The sequence below is a fragment of the Mytilus californianus genome, unplaced genomic scaffold, assembly GCF_021869535.1.
Source record: "Mytilus californianus isolate M0D057914Y unplaced genomic scaffold, xbMytCali1.0.p SCAF_5, whole genome shotgun sequence".
In the NCBI taxonomy this organism is placed as follows: domain Eukaryota; kingdom Metazoa; phylum Mollusca; class Bivalvia; order Mytilida; family Mytilidae; genus Mytilus; species Mytilus californianus.
This window is the reverse complement of record NW_026262701.1, coordinates 93759523-93781614: the sequence shown is the minus strand read 5'-3', so window position 1 is coordinate 93781614 and position 22092 is coordinate 93759523. Positions and strand designations below refer to the sequence as shown.

General features: G+C 33.2%; 3 protein-coding genes and 1 long non-coding RNA gene across 5 annotated transcripts in view; 1 reads left to right on the top strand and 3 right to left on the bottom strand.

The window, feature by feature from the left end:
- The window catches only part of LOC127700240 (plasmolipin-like), a 28558-nt gene extending 28251 nt beyond the window's left edge, over nucleotides 1-307 (bottom strand). The window contains exon 1 of one of the 2 annotated variants that reach the window (XM_052203667.1): nucleotides 229-307. The gene's annotated coding sequence lies outside the window, so the exon portion shown is untranslated. The remainder of the gene's footprint in view (nucleotides 1-228) is intronic. The other variant, XM_052203665.1, reaches the window with a different exon arrangement.
- LOC127700238 (ganglioside-induced differentiation-associated protein 1-like) lies at nucleotides 284-21193 on the top strand. The gene is made up of 6 exons (XM_052203663.1): nucleotides 284-413; nucleotides 9429-9619; nucleotides 10864-11056; nucleotides 15095-15265; nucleotides 17813-18013; nucleotides 20779-21193. The coding sequence occupies exons 2-6, from the start codon at nucleotides 9563-9565 to the stop codon at nucleotides 21096-21098; spliced, it is 942 nt and encodes a 313-aa protein (XP_052059623.1). The 5' UTR covers nucleotides 284-413; nucleotides 9429-9562; the 3' UTR covers nucleotides 21099-21193.
- Nucleotides 3881-7343, bottom strand: LOC127700233 (uncharacterized). The gene is made up of 3 exons (XM_052203657.1): nucleotides 6322-7343; nucleotides 5401-5460; nucleotides 3881-4471 (listed from the first exon to the last, which is right to left on the bottom strand). The coding sequence occupies exons 1-3, from the start codon at nucleotides 6950-6952 to the stop codon at nucleotides 3891-3893; spliced, it is 1272 nt and encodes a 423-aa protein (XP_052059617.1). The 5' UTR covers nucleotides 6953-7343; the 3' UTR covers nucleotides 3881-3890.
- LOC127700244 (uncharacterized) lies at nucleotides 13727-14684 on the bottom strand. The gene is made up of 2 exons (XR_007981505.1): nucleotides 14494-14684; nucleotides 13727-13867 (listed from the first exon to the last, which is right to left on the bottom strand). It is a non-coding gene; the product is annotated as an uncharacterized LOC127700244 (long non-coding RNA).
- Nucleotides 21194-22092: the final 899 nt, after the last annotated feature.

The window sequence follows — 22092 nt, the reverse complement described above, 5'->3', positions numbered from 1 at the left end:
GTGATTAATTTACCCAAACTGATTGAATACGGGATATCAATGGACAAAGCAGTGCCGGTGGATACATTTTCGCTTGACAGGACTTGAAACGCCCATATTTTTGTATTGTACTAATTTTGGAACCGAAAATAAACTGCATGGGTAGCACATTTTATAACAACGTGGATATAATGTTTACTACAATATGCATTTTGTATTCATGCTACATATATCGCATATTTAACATACCCGATAACTAAGTGTCAATCTTCAGTAAACAATAGTTGACCTGTTCAAGGGACATAATCAGAAATGTTGCCGGAAGTCGTTTATGAGGTCTGTACAATTTACAACAATACCACTGCCAAATGTAGAACACTGTAACGGACACCACTTTTACTTTTTTTACACCATGCAAACCTGAGATGCAAACGGTATGTTCATTGTTGTGCTTCTCAGTATCATTAATGAACGTTAGATATTGAAAGATCGGTTTTTTAAGTTGACTTCTTATTTTGGGATATTTTTATTTCCGTTTCCATTTAATTTATATTTAGATCAGCACTGAGTAAACGAATCAGTGAACATTATCATTCATATCTCATTTCGTATGACACTGGTGAGTATGTTATGAACATCAAACATAGCCTGGAAATAATGCGAAGAAAAAATATATAAATTTGAACAATATACACTGAGCCAACTAACACATGAAGTCCTAACATATTTGGATGTTTAATAAGTGTCATAAGTCTATGTCACTAGGGTAAAAACCGGGTGACTTATTTGACGGAAATATCAAACAAAATAAATCGAGAAGACCGCACAGAGTGTATAATGATCATATTACCTGTTATATATTAATGTTAAACAGGTCAGGAACTCTAGATTTCCTGACGTCAGTATATATTTGCAAAGTAATTTCCCAAATAGAAGGTAAACATGGCTTTGAAAAACTGACCAATCGATTCAATGAACTACAATGCATTGTGGGCTACTACGAGTTTACTACTACATGCACTACGTAAAACACGTGGAATTAGTGAAAAAAATTCAACTTATAAAGTGTCTGGGACTCGCATGATAAATATTTTTGTTCAGCCAATGTATTTAAAGGGCATACGATACAGTTGCAGGGGAGGTAATGACGTTAACAACGTAAAATGTTATTTTTCGCAACGTCAAACTGTGACATATTGGGAAAAGATGGGGTTTTTTTTCGACTCATTTTTATCATTCAGACTGATTTAACTTGAAAACGAGTTCATGGACCCCTCTTTTTTAAAATGACATTAGGTTTAATTACGTATGAAGATTATTTGTACCAATTTTTACGAAAATGTCACCGATGAAATTTTTTAAAGATTAGATAAATATATACAGCAAAAAATGCCGTTTTTTTTCTAAAATCACGAAACTTTGATAAACATTAATTATTTACAAAGAATTGTTATACAAATTTAGAGCATACTTATGTAAAGAAGATTTGCAAATATTTATAAAAAATCCGCTCGTGTTTATCTTTTGAAACAAAAAAGTTAGGTATGTCTATCCAAAGGAGAGAAATGTCCAAAAAAAACGAAATTTTTAGTAAATGTGTAAAATTTCGACCCCATTTATCTCTTAAAGTAGCACATGAAGGTATATTTTTTATTATATATTTGAATTGATTAGGTGAAAAATAGCTTGTATGCAAATTTTCGTAAAAAAATCACCGTGGGATCAAAACTGTATCGTATGCCCTTAAATGTAATATATATATATATATATATATATAAATTTGGTGTATTTACTGTCTTCTGATTGGTTAAAAGTATTACCTTTATTTTCAATGTTGTCAATTTTTATGGCGACAAGCCCACTCTGACGTTGTGTATTCATACGCCAACATGTGTGTACGTTGTTATTGTTAATATAAATAATATAAAAAGCTCCATGAGCCTTATTTTTGATAGAAATTTATTTATATTGAATGACAATAATTTATTTTGAATTTATTGAACCATAAAATTAATTTTTGACTCTTCACATTTTACATAATTCGCGGATTATTCAATGTGAAGAATCAAAAATTAATTTTATGGTTCAATAAATTCAAAATAAATAATAGCCATTCATTAAATAACATAATCTTCAATTTGCATGCTCAGATTAAAAAAAATATTGTTTATTGGTTACACGATTCGACTTTCTTTTTCGCCTTGTAATAGTAGTTGAACAGGTTTTTCCATTGTTATGCATTGTGTCTATGCATCAATTTCACGTAAAATAGTGAAATTTCCAATGACCAATGTCCAGTAATAAAATCATTTGAGCTTTTTCAATGGCTATATTTCGGGTAATTCAAGCACTCGTTTCTTCGCATAGAAACAACTATTCGTTAATCTGAGCATGAAACGAATACTTTATATCACGAACTATAAATGTAGATAAAAAAGTTGAAAAAACTAAGCAAAATTGTTTATCCCGCAATGTATGAAAAAAATGTGTTGTATTGCAGTCAAATAACACGTGTTTTCGGTTGATCGTAAACACGTAGTAGTCCATCATGCATTGTTACCCATTTATTGGATTGGTAAAAAAAACCCAGGTAAAAAAAAAGCGTCATACGTAATTTTATTCCATATTGATAGAAACTAAGTAGGTTTTTCTATATGAATTGGATTTTGAATAAATAAGCATATTCACCTGCGGAAAAAGTATATTCACCGCGCAAAACGTCGCGTGCTTTTACGTTATGTTAAAATCGTTTGATGTACAATTGGTTTTGGTAAATAATTGTCATTATATACATTTCTCTTGGTACTCTCTGGGAATATGGAATAAAACAATTACTGTTTTTTGTTTCGGTAAATATGTGGTTTAATTGACTTTTGAAAAACTGATATTCACTTCGGCCGCTGGCCTCAGTGAATATCAGTTTTTTCAAAAGTCAATAAAACCACATATTTACCTCATCAAAAGACAGTAATTGTATAATATTTGCGAGGACATTAGTATACTAATTTATGCATATCCATATAAGGTAGTGTTCCCTACCTGTTAAAAAATGTAAAACATTTCAATGAATAAAAATTTATGAAATAAGTTGATATGTTCACTTCAGTTTTAATCCGAAAGACATAACTTTTCGGAATACCTATATTCACACAAATATAATTTTTCCTGACAAAACAACTTTTCTTACAATTTGCGGGTTGGTAGTGAATAATTTTTTAACCTGTTTCCGCACTATGACCTGATAAAAGCTCAATAATGCATAAGAGAGTGCAAGTTTCAAATCTGAGGACAATGTGGATGATTGCAAGAATGTTCTACTATTTCGTGAAGTGATAATGTGATTAAACATGGTCCTGGTTATAGCTCTTTTACCTACGTGTTCCTTAAAATGGGCCTTGTTTTCCAAAAGTCACAGGCGCTGTGGACATGTATCCCCTTTTACTTTTCCTCATTGAGATGTTTGATTTTATTCAATAAATATTTTTTTAATATTTTAACCTATTTTAATGTATTCTTGCTCTTACCAATACAACATTACAATGACAGTATAGTTTATATATGCTGCCCTAAAATACATACTAGTCGTTTTAAGTGTGACGAATAGTTGTATCATTGGCAATTATATCATCTCTTCATTTATATACAAGTATATATATAAACTATTGTTACTGTAATATCATATGGATACGAGCAAGTATGTTGATGCAAAGAAATTGTGTTTAAGAATTTTATCATTTTCACATTTGTTTTGATCATATGCAAATATTGTGAAACTATTGAATTTTAACATTCATAAAAACTATTTGAAAAAAATGAATAACAAGATGACTGTTTTTAGCTCTCAGTTACTATCTGATCTATATACAAAGACGACGAAGCTTTTTTAATTTATTGATTACTAGGACACAACATCAGTAAAGGAATATAGTTCTCTTATCTTCATGTGCCAACAAACAGAGACAATCAAGTAAAATCAGTACTTCCTGTAGGAGATTGTCATCTTTTATCATCTGGCCCAGAAGAACGCGAAGAATAACGGGGTCGTCCAATCCAATTTCGCTTGCGGTCTTGCGGTCTGGTGGTCCACTTAAAAGTCCATACCGATTGACCAAATCTTGCGTTAAGATAGAATGTTTTTCTAAAGCATAACCATACTTGGATAGTGCCTTGATTACGTAATCAAACCGGTACCGCATCTCTAATTCTTTTTTAGCATTAAATTGTCCAGTTCTATCAGTAGCTTCCTTTCGTATCATAGCACCCATGTTGCTTATAGTGTAACCATAGAAACGACGCCTTTTGTCTTGTGAACTATCTGGTGTGTACTTCCATGTAAAAACATACTCCAAAATTCTTCTATCCAACTGAAATGCTACTTCTCCAATAATACGTTTATTCGGTCGGATTCTTAAAACTCGTAGACGGTGTTGGTCTGTGTAAGCTGGTTTCAGGCCAATGACCTGGTCTACTGGCCGGTGCAACACGGAAACGCCTGAAAATACAATGCATCTGTTTCTTTTTTTTCTGTATGTTTTGCCCAAAATTTTAATTAGACAATAAAACATTTCTGTAGAGGGATCTACAACACTTTCCATTTAAAGCAGATTAAGGAAAAAACAATTCTTAACAGAAGAATACAACCTATAGCAAAAAAATGAATTCGAAGTAAAAATAATAGGAGTGAGGTGTGAGAAATATAGTACAATTATAGTAAACTTACCGGAAGTATGATTTAACAGTCAGTGTCGAGTAGCAGGGGCGGATCCAGCCATTTATAAAAGGGGGTTCCTAACCCAGGATAAAGGGGGGTTCCAACTACATGTACATGTCCCCATTCAAATGCATTGATCGCCAAAAAAAAGGAGGGGTTCCAACCCCCGGAACCCCCCCCCCCCCCCCCCCAATATGATAAAAATTAAAACTATAAATAAACAGAAGATCTATTCAGCAGCCAGATGTGAATTAATGATATATTGTACGAACGAGCTAACGCGTACAAACGCACTGAGTCTGACATGCGATCATTCTTTAAAACTGCGCTAATGTTCTTGTCCAAAGTAAGGAACCTCGTAAGAGGTTGTCTGTAGTTATTTTGTCAATATTTTTTTTGTACTTGAGAGACCGTTTATTGATTTCAGACTCATAACAGACTTTGTTAAATTATTTCATTACGTGCATCATTCAAAGATGCGTGCTCAATATAGAGTCAAATAGTGGCTAATCAAACCATTACCACATTCCATCTTTATGCCTCCTTTTAGCATTCGAATGTCCTTACTATGACTTGTATTGGCTACCTAAACTAAGCGCGCGTAAAAACCAAATATCGTTCCATCTCAGCTTCTTGTCAGCGTTCTATCACTTATCTTGAATTCATTCTATTCTTTTAACAATATCAAAATAAGAAAATGTTGTACCCACCTGTTTGGATACTCTGCTTTGGTACTTTTGGTGGTGGCTTCATGCTCTGAATTGTATTATCTAAACAAACAAATTAAAGATTAGTGTATTATAAAGATAAGAAGATGTGGTATGATTGCCGAAAAAAAATTCATGCATCTATTAACTATTATATACTACTACTACTTCTACATTCTATACATTTATTGTACTGGTAATACTAATTTTAGGTTATTGCATATATTACGGATAATAATGACCATCATTCGTGCGACCAACTCCTTCAGTGTATGGCAAATCTTACAAATAACAAAAACATCTTTATACCTTACGAAAACGTCACCATTTTGAACTGATGTTGCACTGCATCAGCGAATATATGGTATAGACGGGGGGATCCGTAATTTCTGTATTCTTACAATATTTTTAAAGCATTTTTCTTTTTTATTATATATATTTAATGTGGCCATTATTCTCTATTCTGTAAACCCCACCCAGTCCCTCATATATAGCACACAAACATGTTTTACGTTCTGTATGGACAAGGAAGAATATTGACATACCAATCAACGACAAAAAACCAACACACACACACACACACAAAAAGCAAAGGAACGGCGCTTTTATTGGTCATCTTCATCTCAAGAATTTTTATCTAACAAAAATTTCTGCAAGATACCAGATGTGGTCGGACTTATATATAGGGATCAGGGGATAATATGACTTTAAAAATTTAAAAAAATATATATATAAACATTTCTAAGCACAAGAAGAGACAAGAGACAAGAGACAAGAAAATCCCATAAAATATCGGAAAATAACCATGCATGCAAATAAAGGAACAGCGTTTATTTTGTTGCTCTTTATATCAACATTTGCTGGGAATTCGGATAATCTTATATAGTGCTGTCACACCTTCAACCGTGAATCATACACACATACCTTGATATTCATACTGTGTACTCCTTCCGCCTTTGATAGGTGTAGATGCAGCCACTGGTTCTCCGAGTCTAGTCCTCCAATCGCTACGGATAGAATCAGCAGCATCAGTTTCAATGTGAGTTCCATAACCTTCGCTTCCAGTCCTCCGATTACTGAAACCTGTTTGATCTGCTTTCATTCCCTGATAATTTGATATCATTTCTGGTGGTTGGTAGATCAAACTATTCCATTCCTCATATTGGTTGACTGCTGATATGTTTGGGGATGGCATGTTTACTTGAATACGCGGATTAATAGATGACTGGTCAATCTGCAGAGATTGATCATTTCTGATAGGCTGTTCTCTGTTATAAGATTGCTGATTCAGAGTATTACTGCCGCCAAATGAAGGTACGCCTTGCGGCATCGGGGATCTTTGTCCAGAGGGTAACTGTTTTGTTGGCATTGTAGCAACGAATGGTTCAGCTACTGGTATTCCTTGTACAACTGGGGATCTTTGTCTAACATTCTGATCCATATGTGGAGATAGTAGTTTAGTTGGCATGGAAGAAGCCCTTGGTTGTGGATTTTGTTGCTGCGGTAAAAATATAGCATCGGTATCATCAACGGACTGTTGACCTAATTGATTCATAGTATTGTAATATTGCTTTTGAGGGAATGATTCCGCTGTTTGATACCCGGCTGAAATGTTTATCAAATTTGTCTGTTCTGGTCTAGCTGGCGAAATGGGTCTAAATGTATTTTCTGACGAACCAAATTGTGAATCAGCTGGAAATGGAGGTCTGTTTCGACGATCGACAGATGAATTTTGTTGCTGTGGACGAAAAGGCGATTGAGGTTTTATCTTTTGGTTCTGAACCGGTACTTGTAGTTGATTAATATATTGACTTTTTTGTGGTGTTGGTTCATTTTGATAGGCAACTGTGTCTGTTACCGTGACACCGGGAGCTGAAGTTTGTTCGTAATAACTTTGCGAACATGTACAGCACGTTTCTTTCGTTTCTTGACCAAATCTTGAAAATGCATCTAAAATGAATATACTTGATATATAATGCTAGTAAATAAACTCCATTACTAGGCCGGAATAAATTTCTGGTAATAACTAGGTTTCGATAAAAATGATTATGTCAGGAGTTATAAGCAAACAAAATAATGATTAAATAGCGACGAATCTAGTGCTCACGCTGATAATTTAGCCACGCAAAATCGACCTGTGCCAAAGACACCCAATCGCCTCGGAGGTTTCGTTGTATTGTACTTGCCAAGAGGGCGTGATTTGGTGGCTTTATACCGTTGTAGTCCAACCAAAGACTTTCCTGGAAGTATGCAATAATTTGAGTAAGACACAAGAGCGTGCTCATCAGCTAGGTATTTTCGTATGATGACACATCTTTCTTGCGGTCTATCTGCTAGCACATTAATAATTCAAAGACATATCGGTTAAGAACAAATCAGAGTTATATTCACATACAATTAACTTGTTGTACTGACTTTTCATGTAATATTTGTCATTGATCTTTATAATTTATGCATTAACCAATCACTTAACCAATCAAGGACCCAGTTTACACATTCTGATATAAGATGAGGATGAAAATGTATGGCATTTCATTATCAAACTTCATATCATTTATATGAGATCACATAATTGTTTTATTCTTATTTAAACAAACACTTTTTAAAATAAATTGTAATGACTATTTTATTTTTTCGACACTCTTTTTTATAACGTTTAGAGAAATTTGATTTATCATATAAAATGTTTTTTTTCTTCTTCATTTTATGTTATTTTGTGTTAAATGTTTATTATCAGTATGACACGTCGAGGTTTTTTTTTGTCAGTAGTATAGTATATTATATACATTGTACTTGCCTTCAAACTTTCTACAGAGGCTGTCATCGGTCCAAGTTAAAACAGCAGTGAGAACATTTGCAGTTTTTAAAGTTGCGTTATTTTTCACCGTTACCAAATAGTTTTTCAAAAATGAATTTTCCTTCAGAAGTCGCTCATTTTCCCTCAGCAAACTTATTATGTATTCAGAATGATTCCGATATTCACTCGCCATACTTGAAACCTACATTGTTAAACTGGAAATGAATTCTTGAAGTCACGGTCGTGTTAGTAACAATTGAAGTCGACGACGTCGTCACAGACGTTATTGTAGGTGCACTTAATGGATTAAAAGATGCAAATATACATTTTAAAAAGTTTCAACGACAAATAACACACTCAATTACCGACCATAGGTACGGCAGATGCAATAGGTACAAAAAATGTAACACAGATCAAAGTCTGTTGTACACGATTGCGAAATGCATCGTACTATAAAGGCAATCGGAAACCGTCGCAGACAAATTTTGCTGTACACGATAGCCAAACCATACATTGTTTAATAATTCAATGTATATGTATTACCGATAGCAAAGTAAAAGGGTGTGAAAAAAGAATCAATGTATTTTGCTATCTAGCAAAAGTAAACAAATAAAATGCTACGGTATTCTTACGGAAGAAATTAAAATAAGCTAAGTACATTACATCGCTTTGTTAAAGTATTATTAATAAATAAAAACAATATGAATGGGAACTGGTAAACATCTGCAGGTATTCAACATACAGACATGTCTAACAAATCATCAGTTTCCTCTTTGTTGGTCAGATTATAATGTGGAAAACTTTTTCTCACCGCGAAACACAGTGAAAGATGTAAAGTTCTAGTTCAGAAGGGTGGCATAACAAAATATTAAAAGTAAGGTTAGTTTTTATTCAAAGTTCAATTAACATTTTAGTTCTTTTAGGCGTCCATAAAAAAATTTGAATCATTTCTGGCACTATGCTGTACAATGTTATATAACTTTGTGAAGATGTTGTATAACCGGAGAAAGTTTGGTCTTAGTCATATAGCTGACAATAATATAATTAAAATATTTTTTGACCAATCAGTCTCCGTTTTCAAAGTTTAAAACAGACAAACACAAAACAAAATACAACAAAAACAATTAACTTCAATTATTTATCCTAACGAACGGTCAATATGAGCTCGACATGGCTATAACGTCTGTCACATTGTTTGACAATTTGTCTTCATATCCCTATTTGTTTATTGTAGCCAACATACCTTTTACTGCCACAATTTAGTGAGTACCTGTAGACAAATGGTGAAAAAAATCTATATTTATCTAAATGATAGCCGACATTTTATTTGATATAAACTGATGACCTGCCGAAGGATAATTTAAGAAGATGTCGACCAGTCGCTTCACGCTCTATTATTATTATTCATCATTCTGCTCACAAAAGGTAAATATGAATAACTTGTATTTCCAACCAACAGTGGGTGATTTACAACCCCCAACACGTTCATACCTTGATTCCTACTTAAAACTTATATCTAGAACTGAATATTATGTTGACAATCATAGCAGCTCATTTTTAATATGTTAAGGCAGAAGTGTGTTATCACAAATCAATAAGGTTAAGGGTGTACATAAAAACTAAAGTAAATATTTCGAAATTCTTATAACTGAGTCGACAAATATGTAACACATTTGTTAGAGATTTTAATATGCAAATTAACTTAAACTTATTAGTTTTTAAAACCCTAAACTCTGCAGAAAATACCACTAAGCTTGCCATAGAGTTTCGATTTTGCTTCTTCTGTTACAAAAAGTTGATAAAATGTTGCTTTCCTTAACATCTAGGCAAATACTTTCAAAGTTGTTGCCTTATTTCTACACAGGGCTTGGGATTTATCGACTGAACGTGCCAGCACTTTCAAACGGACTCGCGCGACTAACTGGCGGATTTGAGGAGAAGTCTAGATCAGGGGCAGATCCAGGTTTTGAGGTTAGGGCGCCTTTTGGGGGTGCACGCCCTCTACGACCTCGCTTGAAACCACTACTCTTTATGAAACATTAAACGATATCCCTGGCAGCGTTGGGTTTGATCAGTTTACGATGCAACAGACCAATCTGAAATAAAAAGACGGGGTATCCAAGATAAAAATTATGTTAATCACGTTTTGTTGTATTTGTTTATATACTTATATATGTGTTTATCATATACTTATACAAAATAATGGTATAATTGTACCCCTTGATAAAACTAATTTGTACATATATTCATTAAATTTGAAGAATTGTCTTAGCCGTATGATATGACTTTCGTTATCAACTGCTTCCGGTTTATATCAACTACTTCCGGTTAATATCGCTCAGTGGTACATTTTAGTGAAAAACATAACAAATAGTAGGAAAACGAATAGTAGGAAACAGGAAAATATATTATTAAAAAATGCAAAAAAAAAATATAATACATTAAATCAATTTTATAAAGTTTCAAAAAGTCTGTATGGCTTCTGCTGAAGTATATGATAAAAAGAACATAACATGTCATTTTTCATATCAGACCCCTTATCAGCCCATGGTCAAAATCATCCCTCGAGCCTGTCGGCTCTCTGGCTGATATCATGACCTAGGGCTGATAAGGGGTCTGATATGAAAAATGCCATGTTATAACCTGTATATATACTCATGGTCCTTTAGGTACTACTAGCACTTTTTGAAAAAGACTGCAGATTCAATCGTAAGCTGGTAAACCTCCATACTGGTGAACAGAACAGTCCTGACTACATGAGAATAAATTCTGATGGGCTAGTCCCTGTTTTAAAAGACGGAGAGAAAATTATCGTAGAGTCAGACAAAATAATTGAATATATTGATAAAGAAGTAAAATCAGGTGAGTACATGAATGAAACAAATAGTTATTATAAAACTAAGAGGATGTGCTATGATTGCCAATGAGACAACTCTCCACCAAAGACCAAATAATCCGCTAGAAGTAAACAAGCCATGATAGGTCATCGTACGGCCTTCAACAATGAACAAAACCCATACTGCATAGCAAGCTATAAAAAGTCCCGAAATGACAAATATAAAACAATACGAACGAGAAATGAACAGGCTAATTTACGTGCAAAACAATAAAATGAAAAACAAGTATGATATACAGCAACAAAAGACAACTAATGAATTAAAATTTAAAAGGCTGCTGACTTAGGACGGGCACATACAGTAATATGCTTTTAAGCGGTTAAATACATTTTCATGTTTTGCTCCGTACTTACACTTCATAAGTCTTCAACAAAATGTCAAAGACAAGTTCCAGATTCTATAATTATTACCAAATAGAATTAAATAAACTACGTATTTGATAATATTTCTGGCCATTTCTGGCCTAAACCAATGTCTTATCACACCTGAGACTACTATAACACAGAGATTGGTCACTATAGATTTATCGGATTATCTGAGTCTCCGGTAGATAGCTACGTTATTTTAACGTAGTTTCGTATTCGACCGTAGCAGACGACATATATCACCTATCACTGAGAATACTATAACAGTATCGGATATTATTATTTTTCTTTTAAAAATAATTTAAAAAAAAATTGAATCAATCAAAAAAAAAAAGAATATAGTTTTTATCTTTCAAATGCAGTTATCTCTATTCATATTTAAATTTTTGTTTTTAATCAATAATAATTTGTTAATAGTTTGTTATTATGCGGCCACTCTTGAAAATGTGAATGTGATTAATCTTATCAATCTTACAGTTACATTGTTTTGCTACACGTCCGTTAATTGTATCTAATATACATATATTTTACCTGTAGACAGGTAGTCTCAAAAGCATGGGAGATGAATTTTGTTTCACAGCTGGGTGCCCAAGGTACACGAGGCTCCGTTTATTGCAGTAAACTTTTATTCTATACTTGTAAGGTATTTCACTGCTGAGTGCCCAATATACATGTTTATTGTAGTAAACCTTGTCAAATATCGTCGGTGCACTTGTGGTAGGATTCAGGAGGGTGTGGATGGGGTTTTATAGAATGGAGAAATAGGGGCAAAAAAAAGTATAGAATGGAGAAAAATGGACCGACAAATAAAGAATAGAGAAGAGAAAATAATAAGTTATTAAGATTTAAAGAATAGAGAAAAATGGCATAGAAATTATAGGAAATAAAGAACCCCCATCCAGACCCTCATTCAGATTATCCAACGTAAATTTTTTTTTCAAACAAGTTTCAACCCCCCCCCCCCCCCCCCCCCACTTTTTTTAAATTTCCGTCTGATAATTAGGTCAAGTTTTTGCAAACAATGTAATAAGCCGCGATCACAGAAGAGAGAAAAAATTTCCTTAAAGGTAAAGGAGTAATTTCCTTACGTAACAGATCAGCAAAGAGGTTATAACTGCAATGGATACATAAAGCAAACATAAGCCCTACAAATTATATACATGTTCCCAAAATATCGCCGGCATTTTCATTTTTCAATTCACAATGTCCAGTAACATTGATTTTTTATCTTGGGATGATAATGATCTCAATCTTGATCTTTTACGCGGTGAATATACTGCATCAGATATTGAATCTGAGGATGACTATACGTCCCTGCTGCAAAGACTGCAAAAACTACAAAAACTCCAAAAGAAGCATCAACCGCTAGTACATGTAAATCAGAACGAAGAAGCTTCAAAATTATGTGACTGAATAATCAAATTATCTCTGTTTACATAAATAGAACCACATTAGTGTAAATTACGATGACATTTTTTCAACACCAGAAATATGTGCCCTCTTTCAAAATCCCAGACAAGAAATTTTGTGCTTCAATACAGAGCCGTAAAGTTTTTGGAAAATTTGAATATTGTCTATTGTTAAAGTGTCGTATGTTTTAGTTATATCGCTATGCTTTTTGTAACCCTAATAATTGAGCAACTCAGATGAAAAGAGTTGTGATTTGCTTTAGTTTTTTTAGCCAGGGCAAATATAAATGTGCTTGTTCAATGTTTGGTGACAAACCATGTTAATTGTTGTCGGCATGATGCTTTGTAAATAGGTTCCCTATAACATTTTTTTGTTGGGTAACTGCTAAAAATATTTAACATTGTCACATTCTTTATGTGCCCGTCTTAAGTCAGGAGCCTGTAATTCAGTGGTTGCTGTTGGTTCATGTCCGTCATATTTGAATTTTCGTAAATTGCTTTGTTATTGTAGACACTTCGTTTTCTCTAGTGAATTGTTATATATTTTCCATGTCAGGGACTTTTGAAGCTGACTGCACGGTATAGGTTTTCTCATTGTTGAAGGTAATTACGGTGCATTCTAATAACTTACATCCACTTCATTGAACTTCATTTGGACTAAAGGAGTTGTCTGATGATCATTAGCAAAAATATATAAAAATCTCCTTAAAGTTTGCTTCAAGTGGCTATTCCTTTAATATATAAAGATGTGTGGTTACTTGTTTTTTTTTTCTTTCATTGAACTGTTATCCAAACTGAGCGTGTTAGTGAATTTCTGCATTCCTGTCTTAGTTTTAATTTATATAATAATAAAAATGTATATTCAAAGACTTAAATATTTATTTCTCCATGTACGACAAGCATGACAAATTCAATGAAATTAAAAAAAATACTAAAAAAAGTCATTTTCTCCTGTAGTACTTCTCCCTTCTTCTAATGCGTGATTTCTTTCTGGGGGTATTCCTACAATAAAGAATATATTATGAATAAAAAGAAATAATCTTTGTCAAGTTTATAGCATAGGCAATTCATTAATTTTTAAGACAGTAATCTGAGACTTGAGACTCGGGTCAATTATTTTAAAAAAATACGTCTATTTAGGAACTCATGATGTACTGGTATTTCACATGGTGACACATTTTCATTGCATAATATTATTATACTAGCATGTATAGACTGCATATATATTATCAAGGGAACCAAATATAAATCTAAATTTCTTTCACTAACAATACAAATTCACCTATCAGACCTCATGTTGTGTGTGTGCAACTTGTCTCGTGTGTTTCTCAGTTCTGCGGCGGGAACTTAAAGATACAGAAAAATTGGAATTTCATATAATTACAAATTTTACATCATTACATCGGTTAAATACTAAGGCTTGCACATACATTATCCGGAAAACAGATTGTTCATCTGAATGTAAGTTATGGGTGAGTTGCTCATTGACCCTGTCCCACGGACTGGTAATAACTCGAGGTTACTTTCCGGTTTGGTCGGTAAATTCAAGTCTATAACTGCACTTATTTTATTTAAAGTGCTTATAAACCAACATTTATGAACATGTCAAATCTTATATTCACACTTACCGGAACATAACACTCTTTATAAATCCACATTTGTTAATTATTATTTTCTCTTTCGCTGTCAAAAATGGCGGTCGAATCCTTCTTGTCAATCATTGCGAGTCACGTGCCGAGTCACGTGATCGAAGACTCACAATTAATTACTATTTGACTGGTCAGTACGGGAAGTGACCAATCTCTGTGTTATAGTAGTCTCAGATCACACAGTAACGGTGAGACGTGCAATTACCCTGTTATTAAAGCATGAAAAACAGATTAACCTGACATTAAAACATGAAAAACAGATTAACCTGGCATTAAAACATGAAAAACAGATTAACCCGACATTAAAACATGAAAAGCAGAAAACTCCAGTATAAAACAGTTTCAGAATAAAAAAATCTAAATGTATTAGTACGATTATGTATCTTATCTCCGTTTTGGACAACACAGCCGAACAAAATTACTTGACATTGAAATATTAAAAACAACATTAGCTAAATTAAAGAGCAAGTTCGCCGTATTACCCATGTTTCTTAATAAGGAGAATTGCAGTTTTGTAAACAAAATTGTCAATATAAATACAGTGTTAATATCTCGTATTCTAATGGTGTAATTTCGACAGGACCGAAGTTGATTCCAGATCCAAATACTTCAGCTGACAGGGAAGTCCAGAGATTACGAAACTTAATGGCGGATATAAATGTGAGATTGTTGACATTTGGTGTTATAGCTAATCAAGAGTTGTCCATCAGCGGTGTAAAAATGCCAAGAATATTTCTTAAGATAATTTCAGGTATAATAAAATATTATACAATTTTACTCGATATAGTAGTACAGACCGTTTTTTTCTGTTTCTGTACGTAATATAAGTTTGGACAATCCAATAGCTTTATTGTTACAACCTAGTATGTTACTATTTCTTGGATTCATGTCGATATCCAGGATGCATTGTACCATAATGCATATAAATCTAGAGATTTGGCATGATTGCCAATGATACTATTCATAAAGACCAAGATGTGTCTTCCTTTATCTGACAACGTCAGACAATGTAAATGGCTGTTCTTGGACTTTTGATAACCTGGTAATTTTTCCTTCAGTAATTAAAATATTAAATAAATATACTTTGTAAAAAGACATTATTGGATCTGTGATAGTTGTCTGGCGTTGAATAGATCGTGCATTATTTTATATTTAGAGTTTACCCAACTTCCCTGTGGCTCTATATCACCCTGCCCAGCCGCTCTGTAATTCTTGTATAACGGTTTGAGACGCGAACAGAACCTATCAACAACGTCACAATATAGAAGCAGAACTATTTAAGTTAGGACAACACAGCGTAGAACTGTCTTATGGGGGTGTGGGGAGGCGTTGGGGACCAAAAATGGTACGATAAACATATTATCAGGTTTTCTGCGTACATATATTGTTAAATATCAGCCACTCGATACAAAGTGAAACTTTTTGCTAGTCTGCATTACTTACCAAAAAGGTTTACATTGTGATTCGCGACTGATATTTTAAGATATCAATGTACAGTAACAGAACACCCTGTTTGTCTATTGTTTTATATTAGTTGCTTGTTGTGCTTCGTATCAATCTATTGAGTAAGCTATTTACAACTGATGTCATTTTGTTGTTTTTGCGTTGTGCTGTTACACCACTGTATAAGGTTTGTAGAGATTTGATCGCTCACAAACATGTTTAACGGTATTTCACATCCTAAATTTTACGGTAATATTGTACTAAAAGCTCGGAAATCTCTATGTGATCCGTGTAAACTCATTGAACCTTAAACAAACTTATTAGTAAAGGTTATCATATTAATGTTGTAATAAGATCTTTGAATATTGTTTACATTGGCACAAATATCGATTTTGTCATCAACAAATTAAATCATGATAACTAAATTTGTATTCTTTTCGAATGTTTTTTTGGCATGTATAAATACACATCCACGTTTATTTCAAGTCTATATAGAGATTGCTTTATGTATATATAACATGATACATATTTATTATAAGGTTAAATCCTAACTATCCTACTGCCTGTCGATACTTTGATTTTGGCATTGCACAAGTCATGTCTTCTTTGACTGTCCATGGCGTTAAAACACTAAATCCCTGGGATGTGTTTTAATTGATTTTAGCTTTCAGTAACTGCGAGTACTCTCAAATCGTACTTTCGTGTTACTGTGGATTCATTATTATTCGTTGGGTACCAATTTTCGTGGATTTCGTGGGTACAGGTAAACCACGAATTTAGATGTTCAAAGAATTACAAATTTTCTATAAGATTGTATGCAGACTTTAAATTTGACAAAACCACGAAATCAAGTATCCACGAAAATGCAAGTTTTCCTCAATCCACGAAAATTGGTACCCACGAAAATAAATGAATCCACAGTAATTTGATCTGTTGACACAATTTGTAATGCATTTTTATTATTCAATTTTTACTTATTTTGTGTTATATCTCGTCTAAATATTTTTAATATGTACCACCTTTGAAAAGTATTTAGCATGACGATAAATTTTCACTTCTGTAATCGTACTTTGTACAACAAATTTATTTATTTTGTAAAAAATATTTTCGTACACCTTACAACAAAATTATCATATTTAAATTTACCTGTGTACGTTGTTTTATTTAACTCCATTTTGTCCCAGGTTATAGTTGTCTTTTTGACATTGTTTTACATCCCCTTTTTTTTGTTAATATTGTATTTATATTGTGTCATAGATCAAATGTATTCGTTCAGTGTATGTTTACTTGTTTTGTTAATATGTCTTTTTGATCGAGTTAAGCCATTTCAAATGATATTTTATAGTGTGTCTTTCTATGTAGTAATGTTACACTACCGTCTGTTTCAGGTTAGGGTGAAGGTTGGCGCCTGTTTAAACGTTTAAACCCGCTGCATTTGTTTGTACCTGTCCTAAGTCAGGACCCTGTTGTTCAGTGGTTGTCGTTTGTTGATATGGTTCATAAGTGTTTCTCGTGTTTTATATAGATTAGACCGTTGGGTCTCCTGTTTGAATTGTTTTACACTAGTCATTTTGGGGCCCTTTATAGCTTGCTGTTCGGTGTGAGCCAAGACTCTGTGTTGAAGGCCGTACTTTGACCTGTAATTGTTAACTTTTTACACATTGTGACTTGGATGGAGTGTTGTCTCATTGGCACTCATACCACATCTTATTTCTATTACTAGTAACCCCGTCACAATATTTATGTGCTTGTCCCAAGTCAGTAATCATACCACATATTCTTACTTTTATATAGAGTATACACTTGGTGTCATTTGATTTACATTTATTTGTATTAATTTTCATTATCCAAACAGGTCGATCTGGCAGGGATATGGTAACAAACTTAGAAAGAAATGCCGTTAAATACCCAGACTTACGCCAAGCATACTTGACAAAAGCTGAAAAGACAAGGAGGAGCATAGATGATGCTTTTAAGAAAGAGAATGTAGTAAAATGTTTAGATGATACCGAAAGAACTTTTGATCAATTAGAAGAAAGTTTACAGAGCAGTCAAGGTATGATACCGTTAAAAAACTTTTTTTATATGATTGTTACTCCCAAAATACTTTATAAATTTTACGCGTCGAAACCGCTTTTGTGGATTTATCGTTCACCGAAGCACATTTTGAAAAAAGGGCGGAAGCAATGTAGCGCTAAACAAGGAATTTACAATTTAAATCAATGTCTCTTTTTTCATAATTTCCTACACATTGTTTTAACGTTGCTATGGAGAGCACGTGCAGTCATCAATGTTGCATTTTATTGTGATATAAATATCACTAAAAAAAATCACATGATTATTGTCTGTAAATAAAAAAGAGTGCACACGCTGAAATGTCTCGCCTTCTTTACTAACCATTGATATTATGTTGATAGTCCTAAATATAAAGCTTTACTACAACTAAAAAAACAAAAACTTAACATTGAACAATGACCCGTAAAAATGAGGTCAAGGTCAAATAAAACATGCCGGACTGACATGTACATCGTAAAATATTTTCATACACCAAATATAGTTGACCTATTGCATACAGTATAAGAAAAACACAAAAACTTAACTTAACAATTAGGTCAATGTCAGATGACACCTGCCAGTTAGACATGAACACCTTACAATCATTCCATACACCAAATAAAGTAGACCTATTGCTTACAGTATCTAAGATATGAACTTGCCCACGAAAACTTAACCTTGTTCACTGATCCATGCATGAAATGAGGTCGAGGTCAAGTGAAAACTATCTGACGGGCATGAGGACCTTGCAAGGTACGCACATACCAAATATAGTTATCCTATTACTCATGATAAGAGAGAAATTAGGAATACTAAAAATCCTAACATTTTTTTCAAGTAGTCACTGAACCATGAAAATGAGGTAAAGGACAATGGACATATGACATATGACAGACGGAAACTTAATAAAATAAGGCTTCTATATACAAAGTATGAAGGATCCAGGTCTTCTACCTTCTGAAATATTAAGCTTTTAAGAAGTTTGTTAACGACGCCGCCGCCGGATCGTTATCCCTGTGTGTATTCATGGCAATGTGCAATCAGTTCACTAACAGGGCGGCATAATCCATTGTAGGTATGTGCAACCTAAAATCGGTATTAATTTTAACCGTATAAAAAATGCAAATACAGAAGATTTTATTAATAGCACCCACTCCCGACTAAAAATCCTGGCTTTGCGGCTAATGTCTGATAAAGAACAGAAGTCGATGGGATGACACACGTACACTCCTGTAAAAAAAATCACCATCAATGTATACGCTATTGCTTAAAAAAACAAGACATTTAATCAAACAAATTTTGACATGTATAGAAATAAAACGTAATTGTATTTTTACTCTAGACACTACAACAGCAACAATGTATGACAAGTTAAATAGGTAATGTTTAACCTTGTAAAAAAATGCAATAATATTATTACGATTTTTTATAACAACACTCATGCACCCTCATATTCGCAACGGCACTGATATGTGATAAAGATGGGGGTCGATGAGGTGATAAAGATGGGGGTCGATGAGGTGATAAAGATGGGGGTCGATAAGGTGAAACAGATAATACAATACTACATTTCTCAAAACAAAAAAACAAAAGATTTTACATAGAAATAAAAATACCTTTGTTTTAAGGATGTACACCTCTGAGGAGCCAAAAATTTCTAGATTTAAACTTTTTTTCTTAACCTGATTTTTTGATTTATATGACTGTAAAAATATAATTGGTAAAGAAAAAATCATATGGTGGTGCACTTCTTTTTTTGCTACGGTCCTTTGAAAGTACCCAATTTTGATGATTTTCCCATTTTTCATCAATTTTTACCTATTTTTGGGCTATTATCGTGAAAAAAATCATATTCCCACAATTAAACTTTTTTTCATACTTTCAATAAAGATGAAGTGGACCAATTTGAATAAATTTAACTTAAAAAAACTATAGGTAGGTGTAATATAAGAAAGTTTTATCATATTTTGATGCTTTTTTGTGTCAAATTTACCATGCTGTCAACTTTGTAAATTTGTGATTTTTCTGTTTTAAGAACAAAATGCATATTATTTCAACTTCTTTGTTATAAATGATTGAAAAAATACATATCTAAGAAATTTGAAAAGAAAAAAAGTGATATGGAATGTACATGTTTCTGGTAAAATCATTTCTTGTACCCCTCACCCATTTTCTCAAAATTTTGGCTAAAAAGACTGACTTGATTGGTAATAAAATTGGAAAAATTGATTTCTCAAAAAATACTCATTGTAAATACACAATTGTTTCATAGATTTAAGTTTGATTATAACATTTTTTAAATCCATTTATGTTTCCAATTGTATCATATATTTTGGAAATAATTCCAGAACGAGATTTTAACGAGACTAAAACGTTAGAAGAATACATCCTTAAACTCTTTATGCTAAAACAAAAAAACATCATCTGGGATGTCAATGGGTTACGTGCGAACCTGGCTCTTAAATCTAAAATCGGTTATTATGTTTAGCAATATATGATGTTTAAAAAATTTTGTAGATTTTTCCCCATTACATATGCCCCCTTTCTAAAAATCCTGGGTTCGAGGGTAAACGCATATCATGTGATCAAGGACAGTGGTCACTGTTCGACATGGACTCTGCAAAAATATATACCTCCCAAAAACAAATACATACCATGACTGGTATGATTTTAAAGAAAGTAGAAGGAAATTCGTAAAACAGAAATTTATATATTACATTGTAATGAAACATACTTTTATTTTTAATTCATATACAACTACAACAGCAGGAGTATCTGGAAAGGAGTATTGGCTAACAGGTTCTCAGTTCAATGTAGCAGATATTATTCTTGCTGTCATAATGGATCGTTTGACAATACTAGGTCTTGAAGACAGATTCTTTTCAAAATCAAGACGACCGCTGTTGTTTGATTATCAACAAAGAATTGGTCAGAAGAAATCTGTAAAGATGTTAAGAACAGAGGCAAAGAAAATAGGACCGCTACTGCTATTGTCGGGTGTCAAATCAGTGGCTCCTTATGTTGGTAGTGTGGCAGTACTAGCTTTGGCGATTGGAGCTGGTATTTGGTACCTCAAAAATAAATGAAATATCAAACGAGATATGATCAGTTTTTTTTTTGGCATACTATAAGCGAATACAAGAAGATAAAGGTGTTGGGTCAATGAGATAGTTACCCAACAGCACTACTATAAATGTAAATATCACTATGAAAATGATGGGTTCCAACAACAGCAATTCGCCCTTTTTGTTATCTCTAATCGTATGAAGTATACTAGCCAGGAGCCTATTCAGTGCTTGTCATTAGTTCATGTCTGTTATATTTGTTTCTCGTTACGTAAATTGTTTTGTTAAATTAAAATTAGGCCGTTAGTTTTCTCAATTGAATTGTTTCACATTTTTCATGTTGAGGCCTTTTCTAGCCGACTATGTGGTATGGATTTTTCTCATTGTAGAAGGTCGTACGGTTGCATATAATTGCTTACATCCACTTCATTTGAACTTTGGTTGATAGTTGTCCCATTGGCAATACTACCACATCTCCTTATTTTTATAGTAAAGTTATGAAAGAAAGCAACACGACGAACGAAGATTTGACATCAATACACATTATTATTAGACAAACACGGATTCGTCGTGGTTTTACTTAGTTTTTGCAAGGATTTGTATATAGCGAAAGTTCCATACGTCTAACTATACAAATCATTTTTTATTGTAAATACTTAGTGCATCTACAATACTCTCGATCAGTGGGAGACAAGAAAGAAAAATCCACTTAATTCATTTGTATCGGTTTATCATAGAACTAGAGACATATAATACAATATATATAATTGTATTATATGTCTCTGATAGAACACTAAATCGCAGCTACATACAATAATACTATATATGCACGTACCTATAGCAAGATCCAAATATAGCATGTTCGCCTCGAGTGCGGGAGTTGGTGGGTTCGAACCCCAGCTGGGTCAAACCAAAGACTTTAAAATTGGTATTTGCTGCTTCTCCGCTAAGCACGCGGCATTAAGGAGTAAGAGCAAAGACTGGTCGGCTCGGAGTCGGAAAAATGTGTCCGAGG

Coding starts and splice junctions, on each gene's coding strand:
- LOC127700238 (XM_052203663.1), top strand. CDS start 9,563: ATGTCGACCAGTCGCTTCACGCTCTATTATTATTATTCATCATTCTGC. Junction 11,057..15,094: donor TGATAAAGAAGTAAAATCAG/GTGAGTACATGA, acceptor TAATTTCGACAG/GACCGAAGTTGATTCCAGAT. Junction 15,266..17,812: donor ATTTCTTAAGATAATTTCAG/GTATAATAAAAT, acceptor TTATCCAAACAG/GTCGATCTGGCAGGGATATG.
- LOC127700233 (XM_052203657.1), bottom strand. CDS start 6,952: ATGAATCAATTAGGTCAACAGTCCGTTGATGATACCGATGCTATATTT. Junction 5,461..6,321: donor TACACAGTATGAATATCAAG/GTATGTGTGTAT, acceptor TTGTTTGTTTAG/ATAATACAATTCAGAGCATG. Junction 4,472..5,400: donor AAAGCAGAGTATCCAAACAG/GTGGGTACAACA, acceptor TTGTATTTTCAG/GCGTTTCCGTGTTGCACCGG.